The sequence below is a fragment of the Carassius carassius genome, chromosome 40, assembly GCF_963082965.1.
Source record: "Carassius carassius chromosome 40, fCarCar2.1, whole genome shotgun sequence".
NCBI classification, from domain to species: domain Eukaryota; kingdom Metazoa; phylum Chordata; class Actinopteri; order Cypriniformes; family Cyprinidae; genus Carassius; species Carassius carassius.
The window spans coordinates 6,230,998-6,250,355 of NC_081794.1; the positions used below are offsets into that span (position 1 = coordinate 6,230,998).

Here is a 19,358-nt window from a genome sequence, read left to right on the forward strand (position 1 = left end):
ATTTCATATTTAATTCAATGTGTTACTTGCTGTTTCTTTGTAATTACTTTTTTTCTTTTTTTTTTACTGCAGTGGCAAACATTTATAACAATCAATAACAAACAATAACAAACGGGGACATACTGTCAGCACATAAGAGTCAAATACAAAGGAATTTATTAAGAGATGCCATCAGTGCCTTTGTATATTAAAATAAATATATGTTTATACTTTATACTAATTTATATTTATTAAATAATATTAACATTTATACTTAAATAATAATCAGGGACAAGGATTTTATGCAAAGAAAAAATACTTTTATCTGTGTTGATTAGCCGTTTTTTTGCGTCATTTAAATGACATTAGAAAGGAATACGGTTACGCTAATTTACCATATTTAGATGATACTCCAAAGAACTTCATATTATATATAGAGGTCTAAAAAAAATTCCAATTTGCATTGCTATGATGTCAGGTCCAAAACACACGGTATACTTTTTTGGTTAAAGGCGCCCTCTAGTGGTGAGATCACATCACAGCAGTCCAGAACAGATTTTAAACACGGTTTCATCTAGTGAGACACGTCTAAAGAGATTAAAACATGTCGTTTATTATGTATGTGATATGATTTCGCGTGATTTACTGAGTATAATGACTTAAAGAAAAGCGCTGTCACGTCACGCGCGTCGCTGTAAGGTGACGCGGTGGTGACGTCGCGCGTTGAGGGGGAAGTTGTTGTTTTTGCTCGTCTGTTGTAGCAGTGGATCAAAACAGCAGCCGGTGAAACCAGAGTCTCTGGTCCCGGAATAAAGACAATAATGTGCCAATGAGTTTCTCGTGCAGTTGAGGCTGTAGTTGATGAAGGAATGGAGGTGCTGGACAGTCCTCTCAATCTCGTAAGTGTCTGTTTACAAGCCACATTAGCATGCTAGCATCCGTTAGCATAGCCGCATTTAATCTCTAAACAAATTTAATATTAATCTGCGAAGAGGCTGCCCTGGTCTTTAATTCATTTAACCGTCATGTGAAGACTTTTTACAAACCTTGTGTTATTTTAATGTAACGTTAGTCGGTTTTAGTTAGAGTCCATATGTGTGTTTGTTTACTGCTGGCACCTGATCACTTTTAAACAAACGTACACACTGATTTATGACTCGAGATGTGTGCTTTATTATTTCCCAGAGTCTTACTTTACTGTTGTCTCTTCGTGATATAATCCTGAAATCGAGAGTTGTGATTAAATGCAGCAAATTTTAATATATATTTATAGATACATTTCAGTGACAGCTGGGTCCAAAGATCACTAAATTCTTCTATTTTGCACCCCTCCCCCATTTTTTGTAGTTTAATAAAATTTTACCAATTGTATTATTGGCTTAACAACAAAGCAGTAAAAATAAGAGAAAATATTTTTTGTTCTTTGGATATCTCTCTCCCTTTGTTAAAGGCACAATATGTAATTTTTCTGCTTTAAAAATAGCAGATATCACTATATCTATGTTATATATTTTTTTTTGTTGTGTACTTACATTATCCCGACAGTTTCCACGAACTTTAAAATCCGGAGAAAATTATAGTTTAATTAGAAGACACGGCACGTTTCTTTATTTCCGTTTTGTCGCCCGTCTATGGCGTCATATAAACTTTGACCCCTCTAGTTTATCTAACTTCCTGCGGAACCGCCAAATACAAAGGTGAACAGAAGCAAAGACGAGACGAAGAAGAAAAAGTAGTAGCTAGCCTTGGTCGAGACTATTATATTTTATATTTATATTGTTTATATTCGTATTTATACCTCAATCAATAACTTAGTTATGGATCATGATTATGCTTTGCCTGCACGTTCTGTGAAGCGCAAACATACGGGTGAAATAAATGACCTGAGAAGGTTTTGGGACGAAGAAGAAACGAGACACGGGTAAATATTGGAGTTGCATTTCCAAGATAGAGAGAGCTTCGTGACAAGCTGAAACTACAGAGAGATGCTTGCATTCTAATAAACAGGTATGCATCCATTCAGCTAACTAACGTTACATCTATCCGTATATTTTGTGAAACGATGATGTCTTGTGTAAAACGCAGACGGACTAGCTCTCATGTAGAGTATAATGTAAATCTACATGTGTTCTATATCTAGCTGGATAAAGTAGCTTTCAATGCAGTTCACTATATCTTGTTCGATATCATAGTATAAACGTAGCCTAATTATAATTATTAACGAAAGGCAACCGTGTTTTTTTTAAACATATATTACTACTAGCTAGATTGAATATTGATTTGATAGGGGTCTGATAATTCATATATCTCTCCGTTCGAAAATACGTGATTGTCAAAATACTAAGGCTGGTGACACACTGGCTGCGTGGCGTCTCTGTTGCGTGCCAGAAGCGCGGCGCGCTGCTGCTGCTGCTGTAGGTGACATATGGCGTTGATCCACTTGTCCGACATGACTGTCGCGTGGTGTCGCGACGCCTCCCCACATTTGTACGTTGATGGGCGTTCCTCTGTTTGCTGCTATGGGCGTGGTTTAACCCTAACCATCCTAATGTTACCTGCTATCATAAATACTACTAGCATATGAACCCGTTTCTGCAGATGTACATATGCTGTCTGCTATGAATCAATTAACATTTTATTTAACACAATACAAACTCATAAAACCCACCAGGGACTCCAACGACCTCTGCCACCCTTCTCCATGCGGAACTGCGTAGCTCGTTGTCCCTATATGACAATAAAGTCGGATCATATAAATTAGGGAATCCTGCGACAGCCACAATCAGTTTCTCCTCCATTTTGTACTCTGGAACTAATATAAAGTTTCCGCGCATTTTTGAAGTAGGATGTGACCTGCGAAGAGACTTCCCTCCGTCTCCATATGCTCTACTTCTATTGGATAGACGCGCCGCGTTTGACAGACTTCATTTGCATAAAGATGGGCATCGGCCAGCTTTTTGACGCGCAGCACTTTTTCAAATGAAGCGCCGCCTTCCCGGAATGCTTTGCGGGTGCGACAAAGTCGCGTGACGTCACCCATAGGAATATAGTGGAGTGTGACAGAAGTGTCGCACGGACAAGTGGATCAGCGCCGATAGAGGGAGACCGCCGACAGACCAGGCTCTTGTCTTCATGACAACAATATCTATACTTCATGTTGAACATATATATAAAGCCTACTGATAAAGGACACCGTCAACAGTATTGACGGCAAAATAGACTTATGTTTGACAGGTGCAATATTTGAAAATCGATAATTATTTATTTATTTATTAAATTACATTTGTATCTAAATTTATGTCAACCTATAGATTTTCAAACATCAAAATGTTATGAATTAATATGTATTTGTGTACAAAATTACATATAAACATATTTTCCTATTATATTTTGCCTGGAAACGCTTCCAACACGCTTGCGTGTCGCGTGAAAAATAGGCGTCGGTTCTATTTCTAGCATGCACACGTTTTCCGCGCGGCTCAAGCCGCGCCTGAGATGCGCGTCTCACACAGGCAGTTTGCAAGCTCTAACCTATTAACATGGGAGCCGAATTAAAAACTGACACGCCACGCAGCTGAGACGCTTGCGCCACGCATCCAGTGTGTCGCCGGCCTCAGTTAAAATGAGTGAGGAATGTGGGGAGCGACAGAGCGCGTGTTCCAATGAACAACAACTCCCATGAGCCTAGGCTCTTTCCCGACGTCATCAAAGTACGTCTCTTGTTATTGTTTTGATTGAGTGACCCCTGGTGGCCAAAAATTCCATACTGCGCGTTTAACAGAATTGTAATATTATGTTGGAATAAATGCCAGTATAATAACACGAACTGAAATGAACAAAAAAATAATGTAATAACAATATAAATGAGTATTATATTTAATAAACTCTAATTTAATAAGTATTCCATTAGAACATCTTCCTCTTGTGAAAAAGTACACTTCAGCATACTCTTGAAAAGAGTACTTATGGAAAAATATACTTTTAATAATAGTATATTTAACTGCAAACTGAATGTAATGTTAAAAAACACTTAGGCTATTGCATGTAATTATATATATATATATATATATATATATATATATATATATATATATATATATATATATATATATATATATATATATATATATATATATATATATATATGTTTACATCTATTTAAAAAAGCAAGTATTTGAACTTGACCCACTTGAGTAGTACATTTGTATGCTATTTCATGGTTCTGTTCTCTTTGAAATAGGTTTAATGTGTGTTCTGCTTAATGTACTGTGTTTATGGGAAGCTAAATATAATTTGTTTAATCTTGTTTTTGTAATGGTGATGATGTAATGTAGTGCATTTAAAATATAATAATTTGAAATGTAGTATCAAATCACACTATACAGCAAAGGTACCTTACATGTGTTTTAGTGTGTTAGTCACATCTAAATAAGTTTGATTCTTTAAAGGATGACTTTTTTTCAAAAGTACTTTTCTTTATTGTTTTACATAGAGTATTTCAATGGAAAGATTTCCCATATTTTTTATATAATAAAATATATGTATTTACAAGTTGAAAGTCAGATTTTCAGCATGGTCTCGATGCCACTGTAAACACTGGATACTTGTGCGTTGGGATAAATATGTTGATGATTGACTGGGTGTGTGATTAAAGGTCTTCATTAAAATCTGAGTTCACATTTAGTCCTTGAGTGAAATGAGATTAACAGTGGAGGGTCTGAGCATGAGACTTGAGTTCCTAATGATCTCCTTGGACTGCTAGGTGAACTACAGCAAAATCGAAGGAGATCATAGCTGGAACTGGAGTGGTGGAGGTATGATAAGAACAAGCCACATCGGTTTATACACCCATCAATTGAGATACGATGAACTGTCCTTTAGAATCTCATGTAGGTTTAGAGTTAATCAGGGGAAATGAACTGTCATTGAGGATCTGCACTGTGTAAATAAACTCATAATGAAATAATGTCATCTCTTTCAGGCCCATCAACAGTGCAGGAAAGCAGACCGCTTGCTGGCTGCAGGGAAATTTGAAGATGCCATCTCCTGCCACAGAAAAGCTGCAGGTTAGTTTTGGTTGTAAGCTCTATTCGGACACTAATTGTTTCTCATGGGGACATCTGTGAAAATAAATTTACACGACTCCTGGGTGATAAAACTTGGGGTTCGGGTTTAGTTCTGTGATCCCGCTAACCTGGCAGTGTGGTCAGTCACATGATTGTCAGCTGTAAACAAAATGTGTTATTGTTTGGATAATTCATTTTTCTTCATATTTATTTTAATATGAAAACACAATCCCGATTGTTTTTTAATTATTAAAATATCTAGTTAAAAAGAGAAATATTGATGCACTATATTTTAAATTGCATTCTGTCCTGCATTTTATCTCTAAAAATGATGGATGTTATTTAAAAAAAGTGGAATGTAGCAGAAATAAACTCTTGACCAGGGTACTTGTTAGACTAGTAAAATGAATTTAATCCAATGAAGTAAAAAAAAAAAAGTCTAAAGAATTAAAACTATTTCATAGGGATGGACAATATCAATATATACTGCAATATCATTTTTTACAATAACAGTGATATGATTTTTTTAACACATTTCCAATAATTCATTACCAGTATTTCCCATACGTTTATTTATTTGTGGCGTTTTACGTCGTAGGATAAACATGAACACTGCATATTTCAAAATAAAAATGTGGCGTGGGTGTTTTATATGAATGTATTAAAAATGTCTTCAGAAAAGTTTCGATGGCATTTTTATCTCATAAAGTAGCTTTCATGAGTACAGCGCTGCTTTGTTTACAGCCATTACCTGGGAAACCACTGTTTCTGCTGCTCCAAAAGCGCCCCCTGTAGGCAGAGAATGGATTTGCATTTTCTATAAGCCCGTCCCCAGCATCAAGTTTTTGTTGTTACTAACTCTTTTTACTGTTTTTACTGCAGCAACTCTGAGCTATTTTAATATTCTTCATCCTGGCTGAAGCACTTCTCCTTCAATATTTAAGAATAACTGGCCTATATTATAGTTTAAAGTTAAAGATATTAATATTAATAAGGTGTGTCTGAGAGTCTTATGTTTATGTCAAGTGATTTCACATGTCTTGTTTGTATGAAGGCTAAATGCAAGTTAAGGCAAGTTTATTTATAAAGCACATTTCATACACAATTGTAATTCAAAGTGCTTTACATAAAAGGAAGTAAAATAAACAGAAAAAAGTATAATCATAACAATAAAACCAAGGATTTTTTTAATGGTTTAAAAATTTATTTAAAATGAATAAAAACTTAAATATAGTAAATGATTATAAATAAAATACAGTGCAGTCAGTTTGGACGTAGCCCAGTGCTCATTCAATAAATGCATAGCTAAACAGTCTGGAGTTGGCATAATACTGCAGGAGGCATAATAGCTAAAAGCGGACTCCCCATGTTTTGTGTGAACCCTTGGTTTTTCTAACTGACTCTATCATTATGATCTGAGTGGTTTGTTAGACTTATATTTACTGAGCATATCTGCACTCTATTTAGGTCCTAGGCCATTGGGTGATTTATAAACAAGTAGACTTACTTTAAAATCAATCCTAAATGTAACTGGAAGCGATTGCAAGGACCTGAGGACTGGTGTGATATACTCAGATTTTCTGCTTCTAGTCAGAATCCTGGCAGCAGTGTCCTGGATTAGCTGCAGTTGTCTAATGGTCTTCTTGGGAAGGCTGGTGAGAAGACCATTACAATAGTCCACCCTGCTGGTGATAAAGGCATTAACAAGTCTTGACTGGAAACAAGAAATCTAATTCTTGCAATGTTTTTGAGATGATAGTACTGCTTTGACATGACTACTGAAACTAAGCTCTGTCTCCAGAATCACAACAAGATTCTTAACTTGATTTTTAGTTGTTTGACCCCTTTAGAGTCAAGGTATGCATTCATCTTGAGTATTTTAGCTTTATTTCCAAATGTTTCATTAATGCATTGGCAGAGGGATTCAATGGGGCTGTAGTCATTTGGTGATGAGGCTAGGTAAACCTGGGTATCCTCTGCATAGATGTGATGGGCAGTTTGGTTTTTTAGCATTATTTGACTTAGTGGGAGCATATACAGGCTAAACAAGAGCGGTGCAAGAATTGAGCCTTGTGGGACTCCACATGTCATGGACGTTCACTTAGACTTGTGCTTTTCTATACTTGCATAATAACCTCTCTTTTCTAAGTATGACTTGAACCATTTGAGGAGGATCCCAGAAAGCCAGACCCTGCTTATTTGTCTGTTTTTATTTTTAAAATATTCTGTAGTTTTATAGGAGGTTTCATAGACTTGGCAAATAATTATTTTTTAGCATTTTTTTTTTTTGTTCTTGGCAGTTTTTCGGAGGCTTTTTTTGATATTGTTCATAACGATATCAGAATTCGAATATTGTATTGACTGGAATTAAGAAATATATTGTGATACATTTTGCCCATATCATCCAGCCTTAATACTTCATGGTGATTTTATATAAATCTACATAATAAATATTTGAAAAATGTCATTAGGTTACATGTTTATGTTCTGTTTTTTTTTTTTTTTTTTTTTTTTGTTAACAGCTCCCATTCCTTGTAGTGGAGCTGTAGTTTCATCTTTTCATTAATCAAAATTTTCATATTTCAAATGTATTCACTTTACCATGAAGTGCAAAAGTTAGCATACACTGCTTGGCAGTGGTTAAGAAGGATTTACAGAAAAACTGAATTGATCTCTTGTAAAATCACAGATGTTGGTACCACACAACCTTGGTACTTGTCAAAAAGCAGTAGGTCATTCAGTTGTACTTTTGTACACAGGTGGAGGGAGAAAAACAGACATTCTGGATTCGAACAGCAATAAAATCACAGACTAACCTGTGTAAATGTTAAATGCCTCCCCATGAGAAACAATTTTTATGTGTAAGGCATAGTGTCCTTAGGTTTGTCTCACAAAGAGCACCAAAGCTCGGCGAGTCGAATTTGAGGAGGCTAAACAATATTCTTGTACAGTTTTTGAGTACCACTGAGCTCATGTTCAAATTGGAAGAGTGTGCTTAAATAACTTGTAATGTCTCCACAGAACTTCTCAAGGATGCCATGAAGCTCACCAAGTGTGAACAGGTATGCCTAGATGGTCTTCGTTTTCTTTATTATTTATCGTGGATAAAATTGACAATAGCCGCTTTTTCCACTATCGGGACAAACAGTTCTAAGAACTGTCGGGTACATTTCCAGTTGTATTTCCACATGAGCCTGGTATAGCGCGGCACGATTACGATTAGGAAGCATTTGCATTTAATGACATTATACGGTTAGTAAGTGAATTTAACGAAGTTAATATCAGATAAAAAAAGGAGTCCCAAAAACAGAAATATCTGATCATCCTCCATATCGCTGTTTACATTACACTTGTGTCCCATATTATCCCAGATTGGCATGGAATGTAACGGTTAAGCAAAAAGAAACCGTTCGGCCCAATAGTGGAAAAGCAGCTTATGAGATGTTTCTCTCCTGTTAGGCTCACTTGTCTCTGGAGCTTCAGAGGGACAGTCACATCAAGCAGCAAAGGCTAATCGAGGAGCAATGGAAGCAAGCAAAGCGAGAGAACAAGCCCAGAATGCTCCAGCACGTTCCCGTCTCAGACCAGATGCCACGCCGCCACCTACAGCCGGCTGGAGCCACCACAGATGTTTCCCAACCCTCCGAACGAGAGTACGACACCTGGCTGTATCTTCTAAAAAACAAAGGCACTGTCCCAGAGCCCTGTGCCGGCAGTAAAGCCCAGAAAGACGACAAGACCCGTTTAGAAGAGCAGCAGACAACCATCGATGACCTGCGCAACCTGGTGGACCGACTGGTGTCTGAAAACGAGCAGCTGAAACGGGAGAACGAGCAGCTGCGGGCGGAGAACGCCCGGCTGAAGAAGGAACCCTATGCCGATGCCGACTTCGTGGAGCGGTCGGAGCTATGGGTGCTTCCGCAGACAGTCGAGGAGCGCAAGGCCAAGGACATTCCCATCCCACAGCTCCCTCCGCTGGAGATGCCCACTCAGGAGATCTCTCTGGAAGACCTGCCCAGCCTGGAGCTTCCTGAGGACATCCAGCAGGAACTGCAGGAGCTGCTGGATGGGGAGAGGCTGTGACCTCTCACACTCAAAACACGCACCAAAGGGAGACTTCGATCGCCGTTGCATGCCAGAAAACATGCAGAGGAAACATGGTGAAGCAGCCCGGTGACGTAAATGACGGTTCTCGCAACAGTCGGGTTCACGACTTCTCAGTGGCGCCCCATAGCGATTGGATGTACAAGGAAAGATGAACTCTTTTTGAAGTATGTGTGCCTTTTTGAACATTTCTAATGCATTTTTTTTTTTTAAGAAGTACGAGTGAAAAGGGATTTCGAAGTTTTTTTCGAACACTGTTATCAGACTTTTTATCAGCAGGTGAATTTGCCTCTTGCAAAATCCCACTTTCATTCAAAAACTGTTTCCTACACATACACTGTGAACTACATGTGTGTGAGTGTGTTTGTGTGAGGGTTTTGTGCAGTATCTGTTGACCAGCACCATTGTTGTCGACGTTGTAGTTATGCAGTTTCAGTCATCTATCAATAGCTCAGATTTAGGGCATAGAGGAAGCCGAGAGGCCTCAATTCAATTAGTTATGCATTCCGTTTCCGTACACTAATAACCAGCTTGCAGCACTTGTTTTGCCTTATTGCAATTAGTACGAAGGCCCAGTCATGATGTCATCTCTGGATGATTTGTAGCATCTTATTAAACAAAAACAGTGGTGGATCATTTCTACAGGAGACTTAACATGAGCGTGAGACTATTGCATTTGGAACATTAAGCAATAATCTGGTCAAGTGCTACAGAATCACTCATTCACTTTTTTGTTTCTCATCTCCGCTGGGTCATTCTTCAGACGCAATGCAGACAGCATAGGAATGGACATTTCCTGAAAGCTTGGCTCTGTACTGTACTCATCAATCAAAGATTGTCTGGGTCACGGTGTTAATATTTTCAGGTAACTGATTGCACAATCATACCTTGCTCTAACAATAAACCAGGTTCACTCCTCACATTACTCAAAAACTACCAACATGTGCCAGACGCGCCTGGGAAGAAATGAATTTATGGCTTATATTTGTCATGAAGAGGGAACCAAATCCACATTTTGCTCTTTTTATTGTTATTTTGTTTTTAATTCAATGTTTAATTACTGGTTTATCACAGTAATCAGGGTGCATCAGATTTTATTTTACTCTGTTTTTTGATGTAAAAATCGATGAAAATCGTATGACGAAAATGTTTTGATGCATGAATGGCTGTTCTACGGTAGCTGTAAGCATATGATTTAGATTTTGAAGACAAATTTATGTATAATTCTTTTGTGAGTTTACTTGTTCTGACAAGAATTAAAGATTTTAACAAGTGACAGCATAAATCTGTATTCAGTTATATTGAAAGTATACAAAACATTCCATCCAGTCTATCGAGTATGAGCTCGCAAAAGCTGCATGTATATATATATATATATATATATATATATATATATATATATAGGCCAAACATTGAACATGTAATCTTGAACCGTTCATCTTGTCAAGAAGGCAAAAGACAGGCAGATTTTTGATAAATCCATTTTAATGGAAAATGTAAAACCCCTTTGAACTTCAATGTACAAAGCATGTAACATTTGCACTTTAAAATTTGAAATTGAAGCAAGCCATGTTTAAAAAAATACATCAGTGAATGTATATATGTATATATTTACACCGCATAGTACGATTTGCTTTTTCCATTGAACTTCAAAAGTTCGCCATAGTAAATCTGAACATAAAAAGGAGAAAGAAATGAGTTATTTCTTAAATAAATTACAACTTTTTTTTGTAAATGTCTCCATTTTACAGTGAATACTTCTTAGTAAAATGCTGAAGCGAGTTATTCATTAAGTCTTTCTTTACATAATAGAACTTTACAATGTTTACAGTTGTTTGGCAGTTCTTTTTCTCAAAAGATATGGCATGAGGACATGAGACAGCGGATCTCTCTCACAGTAACTCCAAGTCTCCAAAGTAGTGAGCGCCATCAGAAATCCATAAGCAAACTGTACAAGTCACATTTACATTATTTGATCGAGAACAGAGCACAGAACTCCTAAAAATAAATATGATTCTCCACTGAAACTATACAGTATGAAAGAACAAAATGGGAACGAACAAACAAACACTAGATTCTTCAGATGTGTGGCGTGTCGATCACAGTCATCCTGATGCGCTATACTGCTGTGGTGTCAGTAACAAATAAATACAGTTTACTGGTGGTTTTTCTCTGCTTGGCACTGGAGGTTCGCGGTGTGACCGTTAGTGTGCATATTTGGGGGAACGTGTCAACGAGTGTCATGAGTTCGTCTCCTCCTCTTCCTCGGCACAGCTCCTCTTTAATGTTCCCACAGCATTCTTCACGCAGTGGTAAAAGATGTTCTTGACCTGAGAGAAATGACAGGCTGTTAGAATCACATGACAATTGTAAAATTGCACCTATAAAAATGTGCTAAAATGAATACAGTATGTTTAAACCTTAATGTACATCTCAATTTTACTCTCGCTTTACTACTACCAGCTGCTCATGTAAAAAGATAATGGAGATAAAATGTGCACTTTTGCATCCATCTACAAAATATTATGGTATAAAAACCATAAAGGAAACGTCATAATTCATCAGCAATCAGTTGGTATAAATGTGCGGTATTCATCGTTGGCGAACTGCTCTGAAACCTCGAAGGGAATCTCGTGTCTAACAATGCATCTGAAAATATGAAATGTTTTCTGTTTTCAGGAGTCTATTTTCAAGAGTATTTGAGTTTATAATGAAAGTGCCAGCAATCAGACTACATGCACACTGATACAAACATTTATAAACGGTAATAAAAGAAAACAAAGGGCAGTCTTCTCACAAGACACAACCTGATGAGCGACAAATCACAGAGACTAGATTCAGTTCAGGCCTTTATATTTCAATAAATGTTGACATGCTGTGATATTTCCACTCTACCTGTAGCTTATCTTCATAGTTGATTTCCTCTTTGGAGGATCTGAGTTCCTGGGTTAAGTGGAACGAATGCACCACGTGCTCTGGAGAGACGAAGTCATTGATCACCTGGACGCAGCTGTGCAGGTTCTGCACCTGTATGGATGAGAGACACAAATGTGAGTGTGAACTGATGTTACATACTGTATATCATAAAGATGATGGTGCTCTGAAACTTCAGATCATATTAAACAATATCTACTACATGCCTTCATTCATCTGACTGAAAAAGTGTATAATTTGGCAAGTAAAAAGCCTTTTAGCATAATTATTAAAAGGACAGTTGTGCTATATGTCGGTGCACTAACCACTTAGGCTTTCAGCACGGATAGAATTTCATCTTACTTTTTGTCCATATAAATATCATCAACTGCACCAAATTGCATATTTTGCTCAGTTTTAGTTCTCTAAATATATATACTTGTGTAAATATTATTTATTATTTCATATGTCAGGCTTTACAGGATTGAAGTGAAGTTACAAGCATTAGCAGATTTGTGTTTTTTCTTTTTCTTTTTTATAATTCAATGACATTCTGACAAAGTCTTGCTTAAGTGTCTGATCAATTTTTAACAACACTGAAACAAAACAGTAAGATTTGTTGCTTTACAAGTCAATCAAGTGGGGGTTTTGGTCTGGATAATCAATAACAAAACATATGCCCCAGAACTGAATATATATATATATATATATATATATATATATATATATATATATCATGATTTGCGCACGTGGTATCAGTGGTTTGAGCAACGGCAGAAAAAGAAGGAGTGCAATGAGACCTGGTGCAGAGCTCCAGCAGGGATCAGGACTGAATCGCCCAGAAACTGCACCACAGTCCAGCCCTGAATGGCGTATTCTTCCAGCAACCGTTGACGTAGCTTACGGCTCAAGTACCAGCCTGGCTCACGGATGGGGTCGTGATCCACTGGGATCTCCGCGCCCTGCTCTTTAGCCACCTGTCATGTCCAAACACACACAAACACTGAGTTCAGACACAGCAGCACGTGCACTGAAGATCTGCACATTCATATGAAATCAATCCTCTAAAACGTCCTTGTGCTTGAGCAAAAGGTTTTATGAGGACACACACTCAGAGAGAGAGAGAGAGAGAGAGAGTGAGAGAGAGTGAGCGAGTGACACTGCAATGATCCACTGTATTATTTCAAAATCAGTGGAGAAATCAAATCAAAATAACCTTGTGCAGGAACTCTTTAATCTTCTCGCCATCTTTGCTCGTGTAGATGTGCCACAAGGCTCCGGGAGTCTCGCTGGAGTCCTTTAATCTTTTCTTCACGCTGTCATCCAGATCTTCCTCCTCCAGCCTCTTTAGCACTCCTGTGTGTTTGCCACAAACAGATTCATGTGGTTACACAGCAAACGGATCACACAGTCAGCTTCATTTATTATAAAGGCTGGGAGCGTCGTCCTCTTTTAAAGACAGAGTGGTGTTTAAAAATTAATGGCGAGGAGTGTGCGTGGGAGTCTGGCTTTTATATATTCTCCTCATGTCTGCCCATGAGACAGCGGATAAAAATAGAAAGGCCATCGCAGTAGGGAGGAGGGAAGAGGGAGGAGCAGCTGTCGGCATGAGACACGACGCAAGAATTCAAAAATGACTTACAAACTGGCAACCACAACTTTAGTTGCAAAAATGTGTCATTCAAAAACTGTGATGACTGTGATTTTGCATGATCACATGACCACATTTACTTGTCTACATCATTGTAAACTACACCAGTACAGTCATTAACATACTGTATCTTAAAGGTACAGTAGCAATACTAAGGTACAGCACAGTAACTGCCAAATTTGTTCTGAATTACACAACAGATGATCAAGTTTTTTTCAGCCATGTTTAATACATGTTGTTGAAGACATCACTGGTAATCACCTATGGCAAAGGTTCTCAAACCAGGGAGCGGGGCCCACTGGGAGCCTCAGCTTACATCAAAGGTGTCTTAAATGATTTAAAACAAGCATTAAAATAGGCCATAAAGAAATTTTTTTTAAAACCTTTTTTTTTTTTTTTTTTTTAAGCTAAGGACAGTATTTCGATTGGATAGAAAGTCTATTGGAAAAGTGAGGGGGACAGGATCAGAAAGGACTACTAGGGCCACTCCTCCTACTGCAGATCCAACACGATACTTCTTGTTTTTAGTCATGCCCTCAATTACTGTTCGTCCCCTTTGAAGAACCACGTTTCCCCACTGTTTTTGAAAACCTGGATATATGAGGAAGCCTAGCTTTAAAAGTGTGATTTCTACACCTGGAAAACTCATGCAAATTCATAACGTTTTAAAATGACGTGGGCATATTTATAATGAGTATACGTTATTCTAGTTTTGTCAAGCTCTACGATATTTTATTGGGTTTATTAAAATAAGAGTACAAAATTCGTTAAAAATCCGTATCCTTAATCATTTTCCAGTAAATCATGAACAAGAGGAAAAGTCATTGGGCCTTTCGAACATTGTTGAAGACAACTGGAATAAAAAAAAAAAGGTTGAGAAGCACTGACCTATGTTTCTTTAAATGCAACATCACACCCAAATGGCTTTTAGAGATCTTATCTACTGTAGAAGAAATCCTTTAAGGATCAAAGACAGCACAGTGGGCATGTAAAACTACAAATGGTTTTAGTTAATACCAGAATATCAATAGCTCTTTTTAGTGCTGCAATGGCCATGTACTGGCAGAGAAAAATCCTTCCAGATGCATCTCTTCCATTTCATTGTTTCCAGGGTGGAAACCATGTTCTGGGTTTTTAACTCTGTGCTTTATGGAAGGGTTTATGGAACATTTCTGCTCCAGCAGAAGGCTTTTCCCCCTCCTCTTTCTCTAACACTGCTGACCAAGTAAACGGACAGGCTGTTAACAGCTGTGTGGCGAGTGGGCCTCAGGCTTACCCGTTTTGGAGAGGACACCATTCCCTTTGGCCACTCCTACATAAACCAACACGCTGATGATGTCCGACACCTCCATGTGCAGGTTAGCAGTGCCAAAGTCCTGCTCCTGAGATGCCGCCACACCTGAGATATGGATCATACATCATTCAGTTCACTAAAATAGGCTACAGTTTTTAATTTTTTAACCTTATTTGAGATTAGGCATAATAAAAGGTAATACAATAAATTCTTTTTTTGCATTACAGTAATGTTACACTAATGAGAATGTGAGGAAATGTTCATCGTTATATGCTATGAAAATTATGCCACAATACAAAAAAGTGACCTGTTGAGAAATAGGCCTTATTTTCTTTTTGCAAAAAGTTTTTGTATTTTCTTTTGGGGTGAAACAGGTTTTTTAATAGATTTTTTGATAAAAACAATTACATTTTCTACAGTAAAACCCTGAATAAAACATAGCAAGCCAGTAATAAAACACAAACTAAAAATCCATGTGAAAGAGACAGAGGGAGCTGCAGTACCGTAAGCGCAGCAGAGGCGCGGGCCCAGGTCTGGCCGCACAAAGAAGGAGGGCAGATGGGATGCCAGGTTGAGGTTCCCCTCGGGGTCTGAATACTCAGGCATTGGGAGGTTTTTCATGAGGTCATCATACCTACACATTGAGACGAAGCACATGCTAAAACAACTAAACCAGAGCTATGCTTGGTCAGAACACACAAATTAAATACATAAGGTCACCATGAACCAGCATTCACAATCCTTAAAACAGTGTCTAAATGGCTCCTTGGCATGTCTGCATGTGGTGTTCCTGTGTTTCTGAGGTACCTGGAGGGCATCAAAGCCATAAACTCTTCCCCTGAAGGCCAATCTTTCAGTCGATACACCACAGTTTCTCCATCTTTAGACTTGGGCCGCTCTGTAGAAAGAGCATGATCAGCATTTAAGTGAAACAGGCCAATTAATAAGATAACTGCTCATTTGTTTACTTCAAGTGGTACTCACTCGTGAGATCTTCAAAGCCATCCCAGAATTCTTTGACGCCTGAGTTGGACATGACTCCATCCTTGCAGTTCAAGAGGTCTCCCTGGTGGTCAGCAAACTCTTGGTTGAAGGATTCTGCCTTCCACAAGCTGGCGTTGAGCTTCCTGTGCACCCCAGAGACCAGCACCGGCTGCAAATACACCACACAGGAAATGGCCTTTTAATGACAGCTGAGATCACAACCACTACTAAGACCTGCTTTTTGAGGAGTGGAAAAATTTGAAGTCTGGTTAAAAAAGAAATTGCATGATGGATTACTCTAAAGACTAAAAAAAAAATAATTACATTTATTGAAAAGCCTAAATCTGTGAGTATATTATAAACTGAGTGGCAAACTAGCTTCTGCATAAGTGCAGAGCTCAATTATAATGATGCGAGTGTTTTGGTGTTGCATTACCATTGCAAATAAATTTGAAGCATAAATATGAATCTATGGAAGCACATCATAGCAATTACATTTCCAGATTTTCTTCTATTTATTTCCAAATTTTCTTTTTCTAAAAATATTTTTGTGAATAAAAAAGTTGTATTGGTTAAAATAAAAACTTATCATTCATCTATGTTAAAACATGTAAAAACGGTATCTGCTATACTTAACCTTACTGGTGAACCATATAATATTCGATTCTTATTTTCAGAAGTTCTTAAAAGTCTAAAAAGAGAAACTGCTGTGTGCAACAGATCAGCCTAAAAAGCTCTGCATGCAAGGCTGGGACATCCTTAAAAGAATGTACACTACATAGGCCCCTGAACATATACAGACACTAAATAAAAAATAATAAAAAAATCAATGTTTTCATGTCATCTGCCATCTTGAATAGACAATTTTCACTGAACTCATTGCAATGCATTATGAGACTTATGCATTCTCTGTGTGAAATTTTAAAAAGCAGCATAAACACAGTAACTACCCTTTAGACCACTCCTTGCACTGGGAACCTTAAAATGCTGCTTACATAGGCAGCTTACTAGGTTTTGGAAGAAAACCAATATGTTGGGAGAGCCACATTTCATGATGTCAGTGTACTTCCTGAAGAGCTGTAAAGTCATGGTCCACTGAGCACAAGTCAATAAATGTCATTTTGGAACAGGAATAGACAGAGGCTGTGTCCAAAAATGCCCCTTACACCCTTTTTAGTGCACTATACAGTATTTGAAGTGGTGTCTGAAACCATATTTAATCAAATCATGCATGGTAATGAGTGTAAAGCCAATGCACACTCAAAAGTCAACACTCAACTGCACTAGAAGGGTCAGCGAATACATTCACGCATTTCGCCAGAAGATGGCATCTATGGCCCATATGGTCTGTGTCTGAATTCCATTATTTGTTTTCATTCAAACCTTCAAAGGGACCATATTAATGGAGTAATGGGTACAGGGGTCGATTTCAGATAAACCCAAAGGCTCTCCTCTGCTGCTGAAAAAATACTATAACTAGAGGAAAAGGATGTATGCTGGAGGATTTCAACGTCTCCTGTCAGATTTCATTGTAATATGCTCTCTTGAAATGTCCTGCATTAGCGCAGCACATGTGAAGAGGTGCTACCTATAAAAGAATTAAAGCAATTAAAGCCTATAATGGCCTATGTGAAGTGCATGCAGAATAAAACATTTTAAATATTTAATGCAGGGGCGGAGCAGTCGTGGTCAGTCAAGTCACGAAATTACCAAAAAGGTGATTAAAGCTGCCTTAAATCTGTGCATGCATGTAATATATTGTATATGAGTCATTTAAAGAACATGTTTCTGAAATGGTTTTCAAAACTGTCCTGGAGCAGCCCAACACGGTCTCCCTCATCTAACACAACCGATTCAACTCGTCTGTTCATTAGTAGAGACTTTAAGACCTGAAGTGGGTCAGAAAAGGTAAAGAGAGTTGAGAGAATAAAGAACTTTAAAAGCTTTAAGGATTCATCCATATTTAATTTAGCATTTAGTGTTTGAAAACTTCAGTTTCAATTTCTGCATATTTCTGCTGCAGGGCAAAGGTAAATATGACATGTATTATAATTGGTTTATGTGAAGACTGTTCATTTAAATTAGAAGGTTTTTTTTAAGTCTACTGTTAAAATTGATAGCTGTCTATATATTGTAATGTTGAAAGGCTATAGTCAATGGTTAATATTAGGGGGAAATATACATTTGAAGATTGAATGTGAAATTATTGCAATATAAAAGTATATTTAAAAAATGTTAGGTGGGATTAATCATGGGATTTTAATCGAATGACAGCACTCATTTATAATATAACAGGCATGTGATCATTGAAGATGGAAAAAAGGAAACCTGTATATAGTATAGACATATATATGGCATTTCGCACTTTAAGGTTATTTCGCAAATTCACATGGGTTGTACTAATCAAGCCAGAAAATATGGAAATCTCCATAAATAATGAAAAATCACATCCCTGTGTATTATCAGGGAAATGAGAATAAGTATAGACGGTAGGGCTGGGCGATATATCGAATATTAGCGATACTATCGGAATAATTTTGACGACGATGTACAATTTGAATATATCGGGAATATCGAATATTTCAAATTCAAGCATACTTTCGCAAAAGAACGCGCCGAATGTCCAAAAAAGGAACCTGTAACTGCTGACTGCTCTACGCCCCTCTACTACGAGAGCATTAATGATAGCGATTGCCAGATAACAAGAGTTTAAATCTCCCAACCAGAGCTCCACTGTTACAAGGATACATTTTCTTCCCGGTGTTTGCTCATTTTAAGCAATCTGGCAACCATGCGCACGTCCTCACTCCTCATTGCGGAAGAGCCGCCGACGCTAATCTGAAAACACTAACAAGCTGGAATTGAGCGATCTAATGAAAGCGTCGTTCAGCCGGTCTGTGTTCTGTCGTGAGATCTCAATTGTATTGTTTGCGTTTGTGATCGCAAAATAAATGCACTTACTCGACCGCTGATGTTTGAATAGAGAAACATAGGCTATGGCCATTTGGAATTACTATTGGGGAATTTCACTGATATGTTTACCAGTTTCCATAATATAGACAGAGAGAATGCAAAAGTCTTTGGTATTCATTCATATTTATATATAAGAAATAGCTATGTGCTTCAGCAACTAGCTCCCCATCTAAGAGGGTTTTTAGTGTCAGTAGGAAAATAGTTTCATGCCACAGAGCTTCTCCTAAAACCACAGACAGTTGACAGACTTGTGTTCTTAGCTTAAAAACTTGTTAAAAAATTAAAATAAAATACTTATCCCAGTTGCATAGTTTAAATTGTGAATTGCATGCACTAAAAAGTTGACAGAATGCACTTTCTGTAACTTACTTAATTTGCACTGCTTCAGTTACAT

At 37.6% G+C, this 19,358-nt stretch overlaps 2 protein-coding genes across 5 annotated transcripts in view; one reads left to right on the forward strand and one right to left on the reverse strand.

Moving 5' to 3' along the window:
• The first annotated feature begins 681 nt into the window (after nt 1–681).
• LOC132122028 (nuclear receptor-binding factor 2-like) lies at nt 682–10,434 on the forward strand. Its single transcript, XM_059531863.1, has 4 exons — nt 682–878; nt 4,961–5,045; nt 8,067–8,107; nt 8,505–10,434. The coding sequence occupies exons 1-4, from the start codon at nt 849–851 to the stop codon at nt 9,126–9,128; spliced, it is 780 nt and encodes a 259-aa protein (XP_059387846.1). The 5' UTR covers nt 682–848; the 3' UTR covers nt 9,129–10,434.
• Nucleotides 10,435–10,616: 182 nt separating this feature from the next.
• jmjd1cb (jumonji domain containing 1Cb) overlaps nt 10,617–19,358 on the reverse strand; it is a 127,988-nt gene continuing 119,246 nt past the window's right edge. For all 4 annotated transcript variants that reach the window (XM_059531867.1, XM_059531866.1, XM_059531865.1 and 1 more), the window contains 8 exons: nt 15,992–16,160; nt 15,815–15,905; nt 15,511–15,641; nt 14,990–15,112; nt 13,279–13,418; nt 12,863–13,039; nt 12,045–12,176; nt 10,617–11,479 (listed from right to left, as the gene is read on the reverse strand). In XM_059531867.1, the coding sequence (XP_059387850.1) occupies nt 11,390–11,479; nt 12,045–12,176; nt 12,863–13,039; nt 13,279–13,418; nt 14,990–15,112; nt 15,511–15,641; nt 15,815–15,905; nt 15,992–16,160 (1,053 nt within the window). In that variant the 3' untranslated portion in view covers nt 10,617–11,389. The remainder of the gene's footprint in view (nt 11,480–12,044; nt 12,177–12,862; nt 13,040–13,278; nt 13,419–14,989; nt 15,113–15,510; nt 15,642–15,814; nt 15,906–15,991; nt 16,161–19,358) is intronic.

Coding starts and splice junctions, on each gene's coding strand:
- LOC132122028 (XM_059531863.1), top strand. CDS start 849: ATGGAGGTGCTGGACAGTCCTCTCAATCTC. Junction 879..4,960: donor TGGACAGTCCTCTCAATCTC/GTAAGTGTCTGT, acceptor CATCTCTTTCAG/GCCCATCAACAGTGCAGGAA. Junction 8,108..8,504: donor AGCTCACCAAGTGTGAACAG/GTATGCCTAGAT, acceptor CTCTCCTGTTAG/GCTCACTTGTCTCTGGAGCT.